A 19,512-nucleotide genomic window follows, 5' to 3' on the forward strand; every position below is an offset into this window, starting at 1 on the left:
TTTCATTAGAGTCTCCGTTTAGGGCTTCAGCATCGATTTTTCTGACCCAGAAAATAACCCCGTGTGCTGTCCTGGAAACGGCTCCTCGTCTGGACTTTAATATTCTTCCTAAATATGAGGCGAGGGAACGGAAGACATGTCGAGACGCTGACGCTGTTTTCTACCCTGTGATAAGTTCTAGATGGACAGCAGGACATCGCAGCGCTTTTCCACTGAACATCGCGTCCTACTGCCGCATTTGGAGTTGTCCTTCTAAAACAGGAACCGTTAGATCAAGCCAGGTTGTACAATTGGACAAAGCAATTTTTAGTCTCCAAGATCGTTTTTTTTCTTCATTTTTAAAGCAGCACGATACATCAAGCCTTTCAACAGCTTTATATATATATATATATATATATATATATATATATATATATATATATATATATATATATAACATTACATCACTGATCTAAATAAAATCCCCAACTTCGAGTCGTCCAGAATCTGATATTTCTCTCATTCACTCTTAAACTTGACACGGGAAAAAGTATTGGCTCTCTTGAGCGCGTTTGGGCGTGTTCACTGTGTCTCATGCTCAACGCTTTAGCCTGTTATGGAGGCACATGTTAACATAAGATAAGCCAATAATTATATATGTCTGGTATTATTTTTCTTCTTCACTAGTCACCACACCATATCCCTTCTTAAAAGACCCTTGTTTATTTACGAGCATCGTTCAGTAACGGATAACAGACCGTTTGGATTTAAGCCGGGTCGTGCTACGCCGTTCGGTCGAAAAGCACAATGTTCCTCTCTGTAAATCAAATCTCCAAACAAAGATGGATGAGTTTTAAGGATGCAAGTGTACTGTAGTTCATACATTTTGTAGATAATCGTCATCTGCGAGTGTGTTAAAATGTCCCAAAGAAAAAAGGAGACAGGATAAATTCCAGTAAGAATCTTTTCTCCATCACACAAGTCTTTGAATATGATCGGCGTCGAACCGACAGCGTGTTTTTATCATGTATTTACATCACGCTTCCCTCGAGACCTCGTGTGACATGAAGATAAAGAACTATATAGACAAAAAAACAAAAGTATTCTCCAAACTGATTTCTAATATGTGCTAATATCATACATTCTTCTGACCCTATTTAGCAACTCTAATTAAGAGTCTGTAAAGACTGGGGTGTGATCGATGTGTTCGTCGTGCTCTCGCATGGATGTGAGCTCGCTGCTCGGGACCTTGGAGATTTTCTTGGCTCACAGACAAACACACACACACACACACACACACACACACACACACACACTGTATGTATGCACACAAGTGCGTGTTTGCACATGTATACATGCTCAAACACACGACTGTATGCATTTACACATACACACACACACACACACACACACGTTCACCAAGGTTGAATCTATCTTCCGTACAGTCCCCCGCAAATCTGCCATGTTCCTCTAATAGTTCAAGCGTTTAGCTTAGAGAAGTCTCCGCCCACATCCTTCACCACTGGATAATTATATCGATTTACATTTTTGGTTTTTTTGGTTTTCGTTTTTTTGTATAAATAGATAGAATAGTCCTTCATCATGTCTTTTCATCACTTTGAGTTTATAACATGGTATATCCATCCATCCATCCGTCTGTCTGTCTGTCTGTCGTTTGCTAAATTCCCAGCCTGGGTGATATCCGGTGTAATCGGGCTACTTTTCCCAGAATAGAAATCCATGTTAAAGATTCCGAGATCTCCTGGAGCTGAAGGGGGCAGCCGTGTTCTCGCTATCGCGTGACCTAAAAAGTAAAAGAGAAGATAATGAGAAGTGTGTGTGAGGTTTTTTTGTGTTTTTTTTTTTTCTTCTTGGAATGGAAGATGTTCTCAGTTCTGGGTCGGAGGATAAACGCTGCCTCTGTGTAACACAGTAATCAGTGTGTGGAGTGTGGTGAGGAGCCCGAGGCTAAAGAAACGAGACATTAGAGCACCATTACACGACCTGCTGCATTTAAATTAGGAAACAGAAGGGGAAAAAAGACAGGACTGGAGGAGAGAAAGTGCCCTGGTGTGTGTGTGTGTGTGTGTGTGTGTGTGTGTGTGTGTGTGTGTCTATTTATATATATATATATATATATATATATATATATATATATATATATATATATATACACACACACATATATATATATACACACACACACACACACACACACACACACACACACACACTCGTCCTAATTCTGCCAAGTAACAGTCTGCTCTCGGCCAACAAGGTCTGAAGTAAAGTTCAATTGGATCAGCAAACTTTTCGGTTGCTTTATAACTTTACAGCAGCATTATTTATACCACTGCACTTTTGAATCCTTCATTGTGATTGGTCAGAAGAAAAGTCCTTAGGTTTTTAGGTTTGGGTTTTTGGCTTATTTTGGGTTTTTTTTTTTTGGAACAGTGTTGACATTTTGTTAGAATTTTCCCCAAAATTTTACAGGCTACTGATTACGGATTTGGGGAAAAGATCGGATTTCCCTGTAACAAGCTGAGATTTTTCCGTTTCTATAGTAACCGAGTCTCGGTCACTGGGAAAAAGATTTCAGATGTGTGACTGTTGATGTGCTGTGAAGTTTTCTGTGCAGTGATGTTTATGATGTTCTTAAAGAAGGAGTCTCCAGTATCAGGACAGAGGAGTTTAATGACTTGACTCGAGTCAGACTTAAGACGCAATTTTGAGAATTGAGACTTGCTTGACAAATATTAAAAAAGACTCGACTTGACATTCATGACTTGAGACTTACTTGTGACTTGCACATGCGTGACTTACTCCAACCTCTGCTACGTACAGCACGGCTCTAATATTAGATACCGTTGATACCTTTGAGCTCTCCACTAGTTACAGTATATTATTGAGCAAACTACTCTTTATGTACTGTGCAATTCAAGTCATGAGCTATTTAATATTCATTCATTCATTCATTCTCTACCGCTTATCTGAACTTCTCGGGTCACGGGTTTCTCAGGCGTCATCGGGCATCGAGGCAGGATACACCCTGGGCGGAGTGCCAACCCATCGCAGGGCAGACACACACTCTCATTCACTCTCACACACACACACACACACACACACACACTACGGACAATTTTCCAGAGCTGTCAATCAACCTACTATGCACGTCTTTGGACCGGGGGAGGAAACCGGAGTACCCGGAGGAAACCCCCAAGGCACAGGGAGAACATGCAAACTCCACACACACAAGGCGGAGGCGGGAATCGAACCCCTGGAGGTGTGAGGCGAACGTGCTAACCACTAAGCCACCGTGACCCCCATCTGTTTAATATCTTATATCTAATTTACTGCACAATTTAAAGCTAACTATAATCAAAGCAAATATCTGTCCGATTAAAGGCAGTGTTTAATGTGAAGTGGCATGGAGAGCAGGAGGAAGGTCGGGCGCCCCTGATCATGTCATCGGGATAGACCGATCGCAATCAGGACGACTGTGAGAGCTGACAAACGAGTCTTAAAGTGTACTTCAAGGGTTCTTTAGAGAGTTAAAGGTTCTTGATTTCTTTAGAGAGTCCTGCTGGGAAATCTTTTTTGAAAGGGAAACACTTATGTATAATTCGATGTAGAAACCTACAAGACGAATCCTTGCGAGTTCTTCATTTAACCTTTTTTTTAAATTAGAATTAAATTAGAATTAAATATATATATATATATAAATGATGTAGCACAGAGTAACAGCTGGCTAACAGCACATGTAGTGACAGCTCCATTGAAGCCTTGTACTAATCCCGTAGAGATCAGACACACATTTAAAACCCAGTGGAGCAGGAAAGCAAGTAGCTCCCATCCACGCCTCGCTACATCTCACTGGCTCGTTACCCACCAAAAGGCGGGGAGACTGACTCCGGGCTTGTTTCAGCCAATCAGAAGGCAAACTTCTGGGGTCATAAATTCAATCGGAAGCCCAGAATCCTCCATCCGTCGGCTTCTGCGATTTAATTAGTCCTCTTGATTTGGAAGGCACGGCGGAACCTGTAGCAGTAACACGTTCTAATGACTGTGACAGATGCGCCGTTATTCCGTCTCTCCGAGCAATTACTCGCACGTCACCCGTGTGCTCTCCACAACTGTTTTTCTTTTTCTATGTCACCTGTGAGGAAAACAGCACCTGTACCGAGCTGCTGCCATCGTCCCCGATCACAAACTGCCTTTCGCAGGTCGCCAGATTTCAGAGCCGTGGAACGGGACCCTCGGCTCACGGCAATCTGTCCAAGCACACCGGAGTTTCTGGGACGCCAGCTGAGCGTCTGTTTTGTTTTGACATGTGTCCAGATTTCTTGCTTTTTACTTCTCTCTTATTTATTATTTCTTGCTGCGTTTTCTGTCATTCTGTCTCGGTGACGACTTCTGAAATCGAGACAGCGAGTGTGTTTTTATCTCTCGGGCCTCTGGCATTTTCAGTGCTTTTACTTGTATCATGGATGATCCGATTATCGATCACAGCTTACGTCTGTATTAAGTTAAATTAAGTTTCAATCCCAGAGCGCATCCTCACCTTGGTGGTTTTGACTTTGTTGCCCGTGCTGCAGGACCATCCTGTTAGGTCTGGTAGAACCTTACAATCCTCCCCGTCCAGACACGGGTGCATCTGACACCACCATTTCTGCAGGACGATGGACGCTGAGAGAGAAGAAAGAAAATAGTCAGACACGCAAATAAAAAGAGACGGATCGAGACAGGGAGAACAAAAAAACCACAGCAGAATGAATTCCGACAGGAAATCGCTATCTAAGCTATATATATATACACACACACACACTCCAGGTTATGCTTCCAGTACATCATGTCCAAACATTCAGTCTAATTCTTCACATTCAGCGAAAAGAGAAACGTCCTGCAGTAAATTTTAATAAGTCTGAACCAGTTGTGATGAATCAGAGAGCTTCTCCTACAAGGACACTTTCATGAGTAACTTCAGATGTAGAAAGGAAGATTTTCAAGGTTCGGTCTCATTAAATCCAAACAAAAGTTCTTTGTCCCTGGCTTTTTTTTTTTAAAGGACAACACCTCGTGACATTTTTAAGGTAAATAACCTCATGTATCATTCGTGTGTTGTGGGATGAACTTTATGAGAAGCAGCTATTTATAATAAAAAGCGAACGAGAAAGACTAAAGAAGAGGACACGTCAACGATTCGTACAGAGTGGTATTTCTCTTGACCTTGGATTAATAATAAACAGCAGGCTTGAACCATATGGACATGTCTGGGATTAAGTGTCCTTCAAGAAAATCCAACCAAGTTGTATTATAACCTCTTGACAGAGGCAGCCAGATTTTGATTGCGCAATAGAAAAAACAAGTGATATTCAGCATGTACCCTATAGTTACTTTACTTTTATTACAAGGAAGTCAGCCTCTTTTTTTCTTTCCGTAATCCAATATACACCGTCGGTAAAGAAACATCTGGACAGATGTTCTGCCTCTGTGCTTTAGAGGTGAATCACTAAAATGTCCTCATATTCTGTCTAATGCGTCTCACCTGCTGCACATTTACAACACACTCCAAATGTTCAAACACCAGACAACAACAAATACAGTTCTTTTTTTTTTATTTTTATGAAATGTCCTGTATTCAACAGCTCATTTCACATGCATACACGCACACACAGACACACAGACACTAGTTCTATATTTAGTATTGATAAAGAACCTGCCGCTGATGTTCGTTGTTGTCTCGTTACGCTAGTAAATGTTTGTTGCTAAGCTAACAAGTCATGGCAAATCAGTTAGCTTAGCATTAAAACGCTAGCTAAAACGATGCTAACTGCTACATCATGTTAAATTTATCCTGAAAATGTTCTAGCGAGCTCACTTTAGACAACAACTGTGTAAATAAAACCATTAGCAAAAGCTTGCTCTGTCTGGTGAATAGACTTTCAAAATAAAAAATACCATCATTTATTTCCTGTCTGTTTGTTGATGCTGGATGGTGTAAGCGTTCTACACACTCCACACACTCCTCACACTCACAAACACACCCCAGAGTCCAGCAGCTCGCTAGTACACACGCTAATCAATTAATCCTCAGTGAGGCAGGCTGAACACAGGCCTCCTAACGAGCTACGCTAATCGCTAATCACCTCTCTTTGGCTCAAAGTGAGAAAATCCACTACAGCAAAAAGCTTTAAACAGAACTAAACTCTGTGTGTGTGTGTGTGTGTGTGTGTGTGTGTGTGTGTGTGTGTGTGTGTGTGTGTGTGAGATTTGTGTTGTACAGATGCAGTAGCTGTTAAGTGGCCCTAGAGATCAATGACTGTAATTATCCTTAATATAATGTTTGTATGCCTGTGTGTGTTAATATGAGTGTGTATGACAGAAGAGAAGAGAAGAGAAGAGAAGAGAAGAGAAGAGAAGAGAAGAGAAGAGAAACAGACGATACGAATGGATACATAAAAGAGATCAGAAGAAAGAAGGAACCAACAAGAAGAAGCAGAAATAAAGGAGAGGAATCTTCTCATTCATCTTCATTGTCACCCTGTATCTGTGTGTGTGTGTGCGCGTGTTCTGTTTATGGAATTCTACATGTTTTGATTAGTTACAGATCAGAGCACACTGATATGCAGGCAGCTCTTGAGGCTGATCATAATTACATCCTCTGTCATTAAGTCGGCCCTCGCGCCCCTGTGAGCCGCTGTAATCCCGGGACGAGACGGGACGGGGACGGGGATGAGGGTACCGTAACTCCGAGGACTTCTCTCTGCTAATGCTATGAAGAGCTCAGCTCTCGTAGTGAGGGGTGGAGAAGCAGAGTGACAAATAACAAAGCAATGTTTTTTTGTGTGTGTTTCCATTCGTGGCTGACTTGCGTCTGACATCATGTGGCAGCCAGAGAAACTGCAAGTGAGATTTAAGACACAGAAAAAGAAAACGAGAAAAAAGGGGAGGAGAGAAACAGAGACTCAGGCAGTACAGTACCTAAGTACGAGCTGATTTTCTTTCATTTCCCTTATTTTTCTTTTGTTCTTATCAATCCGACAAATTATCACGTGTCGATCACGTATCACGTGACAACTTACTCAGACGCGTGAGGAGGAAACACGCTTCGTGTTAATTGGCGGTTAATTAAGTGTCGCTAATTTTCACTTACTGAACATCGCCTTCCATTCTCTCTTATTAGCGGGTTTAAAAATATTTTATAGCACGAACGCCGTAATCCGAAAGATTTATTCATTTGCTTGTCTAAACGATTATGCATGCGCGCGCGTGTGTGTGTGTGAGAGAGAGACAGAGAATTGCAGACACGCTCGATGGCCATGCAGTAAACGCATCTGTACACTATACTTTATTACCACATTATTTGAAGGCTCCGTCTCTTGTCTAAATCAGACTGTACTGTATCTTTAGAGCCCAAGGTTTAGAACCACTTTTACGATGCAAAGATCCCTTCATTATTTGATAAACGATTCAACTTCATTGTGCTGGAATTGTATAGAATTCTGTGTTCTGATTCCTGTGTGAAGATTTCCAATAGCAGCACAGCCTGAGCTGTTTTATTCAAGATTAGTACGTGTCACATGAATCCATTAGGATACAGACACACACCAAATAAATCTATAAACTAATCATATGAACTGTTAATACATCTCTCTATCTCTATCTCTCTCTCTCTCTTTCTCTATCTCTCTCTAGGCTTTGTCACTCCATCTATCTCACGCCATTTCGCTCATTTCAGACCTGGTCTTCGTCTCTGGAGCTCGTGCTAACCATCTTCATCGACTCGCTGTTTTTCACTCACATTAATGCCACGTATTAACTCACAACCTCCCTCTTCAGGTTAAGAGGAACCGCGTACCCACGGGGTAAAAACCGAGCCGCATCTTGATCGGCTGTCATGACCCTGCTGACTGTTATTTATTAGTCTTCAAGTATCGGGGTGACGAAGCCGACAGACGATCTTGTGGGAGAGATGTGAGGTCATCTGGAGGTTTCCTCTGCAGCCCTGGGCTACTTAAGGGTGATGTTTAGTTTTTATTAGCACACAGAGAGAGGGAGATTATTCCTCATTTAAGCCTGTCAAAAACATGTCAGGAATTCAATAGAGAGAGAGAGAGAGAGAGAGAGAGAGAGAGAGAGAGAGAGAGAGAGAGAGGGTGAGACGGCTGCCAGTTCCGATCAAATTAGATGCTTCGACATTGTAAACAAAAAATTCTAACAGAGAGGAAATGAGAGGAATATGAACTTCAGAGAGTGAGAGATGTTGTCGAATAAAAGCAAGCACAAGGTCAGCCTCAATTCCAGCGTAGCACTTCTACAAATCGGTAAGAAATCTAAGCGAGCCGATTTCATCGTATTTCATAAGATGATCTGAAACGAGCTCCAGCCACTAACACTTCAACCAACGCTCAACCATTCACAACTTTTCCTTTCCAATTATTTTTGAAATTCACAGAGATTCAAATCGGTTTCTCTTGAGCGTGTTGGGGAACGTTTCCAAAATAGTCCAGACTCTTTCACAAGAACAAGAACTAGCAGGAAACATTAGCATGAACGGTGATATTTAAAATACACCAAGATCAAATCCAGGATTTACAGTAAGAAATTCAATAATGATTTAAAAACACCTTCGAGCAGCACATGCGGTCCCCGTGTAGTCGCGCTCTTTAATGCTGATGACAAGTTGCAAATCTGCAATGTACTAGTCCTGAAGTCCTTGAGTCTTCGTAGGTGCACTGGTGTAAAAAAAATGGAACATTTGGGACACAGAAGCTTCACACATTTGACACTGTCTGAACAAACTCATCTGCTGTGAACGCTGTGGGGACCACTGTAAAGCATGCTGAGGCTCATAGAGGACGTTCGTACGCGACCTTTTTTTTCCCGAAGCCTAAAATGAGAAACGAGACACTTTACACATCGATGGTATTCAACATTCAACCAAAAGTCTGGATAAGCGACGCTGAGCTATTGATTAGGATGAGTATAGAGTGTGTGTGTGTGTGTGTGTGCGTGTGTGTGTGTGTGTGTGTGTGTGTGTGTACAGGTCTCTGTTCGGTCATCTTTTCAAATGGAGCTTCCTTAGCTAGTTCGCTCACACACAGTACCTGCATCTGATTGGTTAATCTGGAGCTGCTGAACTAGAGCTATTTTACAGATTATTCAAATAAAACCTTCCTTATAAAATGCTTCAAAAAGATCTCTAAATACAGTTCAAATTATTTTAGTGCAATCGATTAAATGTCCAGATAAGTAATGTGAAGGAGATTTTTTTGTTCATGCTTAACAGGACCGGTGTAACAGGGCACGTGTACCAACAAAGATGGACTTCACATGCCGGAATCCTGACAGTACTGTACTGTACTGACGGAATCCGACAGCACCACATTGGCCTCGTGTCCATCCAGAGACTTTATCACACCTAACCATCTGCCCCAGAGGGCAAGTCTCAGCTCATCCACAGATTAAATGGCAGATCTGGGAACAGCATCCATCTGGTTTTATAACCACAGTACAGTTCAGAACTGACTGGAGATCAGGGACTTTCGTCGACCTTTCTCTCTTTATTTCTGTATCTTTTTCTATAATGGCTTTTAAATGGTCACATGGGTGTGTGGTGACCAGCAGAGAATTCTCAAGAGCTCTGAAATTAAAAAGAGAGCATGAGGCTAAAACGGTGGAACGAGGAACCCGTGAGAATCCGCCGTGACCCCTAAATCCTTCGAACAGTTCTCATGCCAACAAAGAAGTGTTAGATTAATAATAAAAATAATAACAGATATATAGTCAATGTTAGAAGAAAAACGGATGTGTGTGTGACGTGTCTGTTCTAATGGATGAACTGTGGTCAAAGAGAATTCCATGCTCGTTGTTCAACGCTACGGGTATCTATTCTAATAGATTCTAATCTATTCTAATAGATTAGATGCTGCCTGCATCTAATTCAACACACACACACACTCATCGAGTTCAGTCCCTTGTGTCCCTCGAGTCCATGTATTCTCATGAGAAAAACCCAGGCTCCTGTATAATAGAGAAGGCAGCTGTAGGACCTGCTCATGGGAACAGTGTTGTTCTAAGACAGAGAGAGGTTTGGCACAGACTCTGGAGCTTTAGAGCGGCAGCGGTGTTGATGGGGGTGAGTGACCCTCAAAACCCCTTCTCTTTCTCCACATTGCTGCAGAGAAAATCCTCCTCCATCAGCCCGAGGAAAGCACGGGTCAATCAGTATGACCCCAAAGCTTACACTCTCTATCAACACAAAGGCTGTTTACACACACACACACACACACATTCCCGATGTGTTGTTTCATCAGCACTACACTGTGTACTCTCTCTAAGGAAGCACTTTGTTTACAGATACAGTTTATAAGCTTCCACAGACAAAAACCTCATCATATTATACCCTCTCAGTTTAATGGAGTCGAGGAATAGATCCTACTAATATTTTTTAAAATCTCTGTCAAAAGAAAAACACAAAGCAAATCTCGAACGTTCCCCTGGACCCTGACACAGGGGTGTAATCATCAAAGATAAATAAACTGGAAACCTTCTCAAGCTTTAGACACAAGACACGACGAAGTGATTCCTAACACGTTCATGACAAAATCGGACCTTCTCCGTTACGAAGGGTGTTTTCAAGCAGATGCATGGCAGAGCATAAACACTTAGCTACGCCCACATTTCGCCATGACACAAAGACCACAAAATCATGGTGTATGCTAAATCTTCCAGTATAGTGGCTCAGCCAATGTACGTAGCACCTCATCTCCCACAGATACACGATAGATACACGCTCGATATGGGCAAGTCGTGGCCTAATGGTTAGAGAGTCTGACTCTTAACCATAAGGTTGTGGGATCGAGTCTCGGGCCGGCCACGACTAAGGTGCCCTCGGCTGCCCACTGCTCCGGGTGTGTGTTCACGGTGTGTGTGTGTGTGTGTGTGTGTGTGTGTTCACTGCTGTGTGTGTGCACTTTGGATGGGTTAAATGCAGAGAACGAATTCTGAGTATGGGTCTTAGCCGTATGTCACGTCTCTTCATTATGAGGTGTATCCTGGATGCTGATTTTGTGAGTGTGACACTTACCTTCCACGCAGGACGGCTGAGCACGAGTCGTTCCAGCAACCTGTCCAGGAAAACAGGAACACTTGACGGTCTGCGAGCGCTCCTCGATCCGGTTCTTATTGCAGCAGCGGTGGAGCGCCACGACCTCACAGGTACCCTGCTTTACCTGGTACTGACCTGACAGAAGAACAGAGGGGAAACAAGGCACAGGGCATCAGAAGGTGAAATATTAATGCACTTCATCAGTTCATCAGCAGCTCATTCACAGGGAATTTCACACTGAGATGTGTTTTATGGAAGGAGTCTCCAGTGTCAGTGCTTTGTGACACACCACAGTAAAGCTGTCAGGACAGAGCGGTGTCATGAGATCAGGAACTCCGACGGACATGAGATCAGGAACTCGTTTTTTTCCCCCGCATTGTTCTTTAATTAATAAACTGATTTATGAAAATCATGATACAAGCAGAATAAAGCACTCGCTGTTTGTAGTAAGATCAACACCCGGTGTGGTTCCTGTGTTCTTTTAACGACACACACCTCGTTGCTTTATTTCTTACTTACCAAAGCAAACCACAGCAAGCAACAGGTTCTCTTCACGATACCAGTCACCTTCACGATAAACGGCATCAAATAACGTGCTAAACTTTTTAGACAGACTGCTGAACCTGATGCGATGGATTTCAGCACTTTTTTGTCCTGCGAAACCTGCTGAGATCCATAAATAAAAGCGAGAACGTAAACATGGCTCACGCTGATGCTTTCTTCTCCAAATAAAAACCACATCATTATCATTCACACCCTGGGAGAGCGGGACAGAATGATGAAAGAGACAGGACAAGGGAAGAGAGAGAGAGAGAAAGAGAGAGAGAGAGATAGAGAGAGAGGGGTAGTGAGAGAGAAGCGGGGGAGGGAGAGAGAGGCAGAGAGAGAGAGAGAGAGAGAGAGAGAGAGAGAGAGAGAGAGAGAGAGAGAGAAATAGAGAGGGGGGAGAAAGGGAGAGAGATGGAAAGAGAGAGGGAGAAAGAGAAGGGAGGGAGAGATGGAGAGAGAGAGGGAGAGAGAAATGGAGAGAGAGAGAGAGAGAGAGAGAGAGAGAGAGAGAGAAGGGGGCGAGAGAGAAAGAGAAGGGGGGAGAGAGGGAGAGGGAGGCATAGAGATAGAGGGAGGGAGAGAGAGAGGGTGAGAGATGGAGAGGGAGAGAAATGGAGAGGTAGAGAGAGAGAGAGAGAGCGTGCCAGTTTTATGTAAAGAAGTGGATAAATAATGACAAAATTGGGTCTCTTTTCAGCTCCTAATAAACCACCTGATGGCACTTAAGATGGCAGCATATCAGAGGAGACTGCCAGCATTTAGCAAACACACTGAGGCCTGCCAAAGCACTATTTATCTCTCTCTCTCTCTCCTCTCTCTCCTTCTCTCTCGTTTTCTCTCTGGCAGTGTTATGGTACATTCGTTCATAATGCTCACAGCTCTATGAATACGAGTGCAGGATTTCTCACAGCTCGTGACAGCAGAAAGACACCAGCGCTGGACTTTGGCCAGGCCGCGTCTCGGAGACATATGCAGCCATAAGAGGACGTGTCGAGTATCAAAACACACCTCATCGCTCTGGTGAACCCGGGTGCTGCGCCTTATAAGATGTGATAAATAATGTTAACAGGCTCCATAACGTACAGTGAAGGAAATAAAAAAGAGGCCCAGATGCGACAGAGCAGCTTTCAAAATAATCAGCAGGAGCCGCGATTATGTGCCGCAGATCAGACTTAATGAACGCTCATGAGGTTAGAGAAATAAATCAACTGCAATTTATCAGTTTTTTTGTCCAGTGGTTAATTTACTTTTTTTTTCCATCTTTCTGTGTTTTTATATATTTAATTATTTGCTGTTTTTATAGTTTGAAGTGCATCATTCATTCATTCATTCATTCATTCATCTTCTACCGCTTATCCGAACTACTCGGGTCACGGGGAGCCTGTGCGTCATCAGGGCATCGAGGCAGGATACACCCTGGACAGAGTGCCAACCCATCACAGGGCACACACACACACACACACACACACACACACACACACACACACACACACACACACTACGGACAATTTTCCAGAGATGCCAAACAACCTACCATGCATGTCTTTGGACCGTGGGAGGAAACCGGAGTACCCGGAGGAAACCCCCGAGGCACGTGGAGAACATGCAAACTCCACACACACAAGGCGGAGGCGGGAATCGAACCCCCGACCCTGGAGGTGTGAGGCAAACGTGCTAACCACTAAGCCACCGTGCCCCCCCCGAAGTGCATCATACACAGGAAAAATTTATTTATTCATAAATTATTATTAGTTTATTAAACCAAGTCCTCAGTTCACAGATTTTAGAACCAGTTATTGTGGGCGTGGCTTTTGTGTTAAAAGTTTGCAGTGAACTTTTCTCTGAGTTTTATAAACTATATAATCTGAAGCATCCCTGAAGGTCCTCGACTCCACTTCGACTAAAAAAGTGCAGACATGCCTCCGGCTCAGCGAACGGACGTCTTATCGTCTGACGTCTTTAATCGATCTGTCGATAACTGGACGTGGAGGAAATCGACGGCCGCCACACGGCCAGCTGAACCCACGGCCGGCCGTACTGAGAGACGGTTTCTCACAACACTTTAAAACACATTTCAAGGTTAAAACCTCACAAGTGCCTGATATATCTGATCTACTTTAAACAGGACGCAGCCTTCGAGCTTTATGCGAGCTGACGTGTCTGATATCGACAGAAACATCGCCGACAGAAAGGGAAAAATAAATGATGTAAATAAAGTTTGTATAAAATCGGGCAGCTTCGCTTTCACAGGATGAGCTGCGAAGAGTAAGAGCTTTTAAGGTGAGAAGAGAGCAGACCAAATGATTTTTTTTTTTACAGATGATCTTATCTTATTTTGTATGAAGCTGCTGCATGATGTAAAACTTTGCGATGATTACAAACGGCTCATGATTAGTTCCGTCGGGTCTGGGATGTTTGCTTTTTAAATTCCGAACAGATTTTTAATTTAATTGATGATATCATTGTTGTTTTTTTCAGTACTTGTTTCCTCTCCACCCCCTGGTTCCCCTCTCCTGCCCTCTGCAGCTCGAGTTTAAACACAGTGAACGTGGCAGGTCTTGGAGTTCAGCACTTATGGGAACCGAGCTGTCGTTGTGTATGAGACGCTGTTCCTCCATCGCATGCTGACAAAACACATGGAGTCACGGCTCTCGATTCAGAGGCACGTCTCAGAGCCTACGAACACACACGTTTCTCTGCTCTGAGCCTCCCGACACACACGTTTCTCTGAGCCTCCCGACACACACGTTTCTCTGAGCCTCTGAACACACACACGCAGTGATGAAGGAAAGAAAAGAGGCTGGTGATGAGTGTTTCTAGCTGCTGGCAACATTAAATGTAGCTATAAATTAATAAAACCTGTGGAAACAGTAGCTCTGAACACAATGTTGTGTGTGTGTGGGTGTGTGTGGGTGTGTGTGTGTGTGTGTGTGTGGGTGTATGTGTGTATTAGATATCAGCCCTTGTTAGTGAGCAGGGAGCAGGAGGTTTTAGGTGCAGGCAGAACACAGGGCAGACACCCTGTCATACACACACACACACACACACACACACACACACACACACACACACACACACACACACACACACACACACAGAACAAAGGCTGTGCCGCCTCCTACTGGCATAATGAGGTCAGAGTGGACACGAACGCTAAGAAAACACACACACACACACACACACACACACACACACACACACAACCTTAAGCATGATGAAGTGCCTGAACACTGAACTGGGAGAATGAGATAAATCGTTGCTCCTGTACAGCACACAACATTTAGAGCCCATAAAGGTTCTTCAGTTGTCCCTCTGGGGAACCATAAAGCTTCTACAGGAGACCGTTTCCTTGTGAGAAGGAAATCAACAATGTACAAGACTTTTTTTTTTTTTATGAACTTCAGAGCTTTTTGTTACATATAAAACGTGAAAATAGAGTAAAAAAAAAAGTCACAAAACAATCCGGATGTAAGAACACACATTCATTAATAAGTACCGCTGCTATACTGCTGTTGTATAAAAGGAATAAAACACTTCATGTTGTTAAAGGAAAGTAATCAACAGTAAGTCTGCTTCTTTACCTGCATCACAAAGCACAAAATGGGAACAAGCTCCAGGCGAACAAATCTGTCACGTGTTTTAAAGGTGGGGTCTCCGTTGTTTGAAAGCCGATGTTGACATACAAAATCACCAAAACAAACACGCCCCTAACCCAAACGGGTCCCACCCCTGTATCGATAGCACCGCCCACACATATATACGTAACCCAGGCGACTAAGGAAAGAAATGTTTCTTTATCATAGCTGAAGGGAAGAACAATACAATTGTAGATAAACAAACAAGCAAAAATGACACACGAGCATAATCATGTAAAGGACAAAGGCATATATTAGTTCTGTGTAACAAAGCAAAAACAACGTTACTCACCTATCGAGAAGGAAAAAAGCGCCTCGGCGTCTTAAGTAAAGTCGGCCACATATTCACAGGTCGGAGTTTCCAGAGTCAATAACTCCTGAGCTAAACGCTGTTACTACACAAAACGCAGTTGTAGCTGCCTCTCTACATTACTACGATAGAAAAGAGGTGTTATTTGTGTAGTAACAGCGTTTAGCTCAGGAGTTATTAACTCGGGAAACTCCAACCTGTGAATATGTGGCCAACTTCCTGCTCCTTCAGTTCTCTCCAGCGCTGGAAAGCTGATCCTATATTAACACGTCCTACTTCTTGCCTTATAGTGTCTTTCTTCTCTTTCTTTCTTTGTTTTTATCCTCCATGTCGATGTTAAAACCGCTTTCTGCTCACACATGCGCACTGAACACTCTCTCCGCCACATATCGACAAGCCCCGCCCCTTTCTGCTCATCGGCTACACTTTTGTTTTTATTTTTGTTTATTATTCGGCACGATTCGGTTTTCTGAATTATTTCTCAAAGATTGTAGACCCTGCCTTTAATTGTGGTGCTTTACATGAGCATTGTTATGTACGTGTTTAAATCCTGCTACAGATTCGTGCTATTTCACAAAAACAGTGAAACAGTGAATCTTCCAGTCTGGCAGATTCTTTACCGGTGTTTTTCTCGGCTTCTTATCGTTATTATTCTTCTTGGAGGACTTAAAGTTCATTTACGTCAACCTGAGCACAAGAAATCTCCCATCATCTCCAGATCAGATGAGATTTGAGGCATGGCTAAACGTCTCCTTCGCTCAGCGTGTCCTGAACGGAGTGTTAAGCTCCGATGAGCTGACGAGGCAGTCGGAGAGCTGATGTGTCCTGACGTTAATCGATAAGCGTGCGTTTTCTCCCGATGATTGATTAGCGTGTTTGCGCCCGACAGACCCCTCTCGGAACGTTAACAATAACATCGGCTCTTAAAGGAGAAGGCCTTAAAGAACACACTCGATAAGTTTCCACTGTAGTAGGGCTGATGGGTTTAGTGATTTTCTGCTTATTCCTGTGAGAGGTTCGTGCTTGCGTTCTTTTCTCACGACGTTTGCCGTCATGTTAATGAGCTGAGACATCAGTGCAAAGTCCCAGAATGCAGTGCGGCTACACGGCAGAGTTATGAACGTAACGAAGACGATGGGGGTTTTATCATGAGCTTACAGACGATGAGGTGAGAGAGAAGAACAGGCTAAAGGACTAAAGCACCGCCGCATCACTCTCTCTCTCTCTGGCCTTATTATCACTACAGAGTTGACCTGCGTGTCAATCAAAAAGCTTTAAAAAAGAAAAGAAAAAAGTTTTCTTAGAAAGGAAATCGTAGATGGTGTGGTCGATCATGTGCTAATCGTAAAGATTGGAGAAAATTTAAGCGATACGATGACAGAGAAGAGAGAATAAAGATTAAAGGGCTGCATAAATAAAGGCTACTTTAAATATCTAAGAGCTGGACGTGTCCTCGGTATGATTTGCTGCTTGAGATGAAGCCGAGTGGCATGAGATTCGCTCACTCAGCCATCGTTTCTCTCGCTAGCCCTCATTCCCTCGCTTCCTAAATTGTCCTGTCATGTCCCACACACACCATCAGTCAGGCTGACATTATCTCAGTCTAACAGGCTGCACTGAGGCTAAATCGGTGGCGGTATGCTAATCTTACAGGTTGTTTGTACGGCTGATTGGACAGACGGCGCTTCCTCATTTATAGGCAAATCTACCTTTGGTAAAGCCGCCTCGGTGTGGACACAGAGCTTTATCTCAGAAGGGGGAGTGAGAGTGATGTCTGTACTGTTTATTCACACACAAACGCTGAGTGCTGATAGGCTTCCATCGCATATGATGATCTGTGTGAGCATGTAGAAGAGCAAGGTCGAGTCTCGAAGAAGGATAACGATCTTATCTTCGTCTGATCTACGCTAATCTACTCCTCTTTGCTACTTTTTTTTATAAATGTGTCATTTTCCACTCTTACCCTCAAAATATAATCGGTCCGCTGGAGGCTAATGCAGCTAACAAGTTTACATTACAAAAATTGACTTTCAAACTTTAGGCCACGCCTCCTGGCTGATGCTGATGCTTGTGGATGTATCGACTAAAACAGTTTATAGCTCTATGTCCATATCTAAAGACAAAAGTTTGTTTACAACGTTATTTACGGGTCTATTACTCCATACATTATCCTCAGTGCAGTACGATATAAATCATGTCTTGACTATCAGGTCCCATTTATTTGGGGTTAATAATGATAAGAATTCTTATACAGATATTTAGCTTAACTATTTGGCTGATAGCTTTCTGTTAGCAGGAAAATTCTTCGATTACCCTTGAGCGTGCGCTCGATGTGCAAAAATGGGAAGATTCGATTACTTGAACTTTTTATGCCTCATTTATAAATATACATTTGTTATGAGGCATAAAAAGTTCAAGTAATTGAATCTTCCCATTTTTGCACATCGAGCGCACGCTTAAGGATAATCAAAGAATTTTCCTGCTAACAGAAAGCTATCAGCTAACTAGTTAAGCTAAATATCTGTATAAGAATTCTTATCATTATTAATTAAGGATTAGCATAGCTCAGATGATGACGAGGTTGTCTGTCACTTTGTGAAGACGTGAATGTCCCAGAAATAAGAGTTGTGTTGTCTGAGGTTGTACAGTATGACACATTGTTAGCTATAAACAATGTTCAGAAGGACATTAGAGAGTCGTAGCGGCGGCCATTTTGAAAGTGACCCGCTGTTTCCTCAGTACACAGCTGGGTGTCGCTCTTCGTTTTCATAAGAAAGTGTTTGTTTGTGAGAAATTTTGTTTCTGGGGTCAAATGATTCACGTGCCAACAAAGAGGCTAAGCATTAATAACGAGTTAGCTACATTAGCCTTGTAGCTCTGATGTACATCTAAAAAGACAAGCGTGTAAAGTACATTTTTGGCTGAAACTCTTCTTCTAACAGCTAAACTTCTGCTAGGAGTTATGCTAGGTCACATTCATCAAAGTGTATGTGTGTGTGTGTGTGTGTATGTGTGTGTGTGTGTGTTAGCAGAGGATGACACTAACAAGTGCCGGAGCAGAACAAAGGCTGTAATGGAGTGTAGCTGAGCCCTGAAGTCATTTCTCATTTCCTGAACGGGGGACGTTAGTGGCGGCGGCTACACCGGGGCCGAGTCATGTTCGCACCATGTAACAAACCGGCTTTTAATTGGATGTGTCAAAGCGTCACACAAACTCGAGGTGCCACTGTGCTGTGCCAAGGACAAACAGGGTTTGATTGACCGCTGCTCTGGGTGTTGTGTAGACTCGCCGCTGACGTCTAACGTCATCTCAGACATGTGTGTGTGTGTGTGTGTAAAAGTGTGTGTGACTGTTAAACCGGCTACCAAGACACGTTTTATATTAGCGTGTGTGTTCAATTAATGTCATCGTTTCCATAGCAGCAGCAGCAGCTAGTTCACATAAACTCAGTTGAATTAGAGTATGTTTAGTGTTTCAGTAAATAAAACATATAACAGTAAAGAAGATGATAAGAGGAATAAAATATTCTGAGGCAAGCTGCTTTAAGAAATTAATCACTTCCCTTCACTTCACATCAGACCGTAGGATGGATTATTGTCCTTTTACAACACGCTAACACATGCTTTATACCTTATGTAGGAATAACAGACAACCTAAATGTAGACTGTGTTTCTGTAAATGAGGCAGGCAGGCACACACACACACACACACACACACACACACACACACACACACACACACACACACACACACACACACACAACGTGTTTGTTTCCACACAACGTGTCTCATCCAGGCTGAGATGCATTTTTAGAGCTTTAGAGCCACCGTGTGGCCGCTGGAGGTACTGCACCAAAAAACCCCTAACATCCAAAAACAGATAATGACTGAGGAAGGTGGAGAAGACGATCCCCTGTGAAAAATATAT

The 19,512-nt window shown here is 42.9% G+C and overlaps 1 protein-coding gene across 3 annotated transcripts in view; it reads right to left on the bottom strand.

The window, feature by feature from the left end:
• Positions 1-419: 419 nt before the first annotated feature.
• The window catches only part of tafa4b (TAFA chemokine like family member 4b), a 41,015-nt gene continuing 21,922 nt past the window's right edge, over positions 420-19,512 (bottom strand). For 2 of the 3 annotated variants that reach the window (XM_047806813.1, XM_027155802.2), the window contains 4 exons: positions 11,069-11,224; positions 8,607-8,714; positions 4,541-4,665; positions 420-1,783 (listed from right to left, as the gene is read on the bottom strand). In XM_047806813.1, coding sequence (XP_047662769.1) covers positions 1,772-1,783; positions 4,541-4,665; positions 8,607-8,714; positions 11,069-11,224 — 401 coding nt within the window. In that variant the 3' untranslated portion in view covers positions 420-1,771. The remainder of the gene's footprint in view (positions 1,784-4,540; positions 4,666-8,606; positions 8,715-11,068; positions 11,225-19,512) is intronic. The other variant, XM_047806819.1, reaches the window with a different exon arrangement.

The sequence above is a fragment of the Tachysurus fulvidraco genome, chromosome 2 (assembly GCF_022655615.1).
Source record: "Tachysurus fulvidraco isolate hzauxx_2018 chromosome 2, HZAU_PFXX_2.0, whole genome shotgun sequence".
Lineage (NCBI taxonomy): Eukaryota > Metazoa > Chordata > Actinopteri > Siluriformes > Bagridae > Tachysurus > Tachysurus fulvidraco.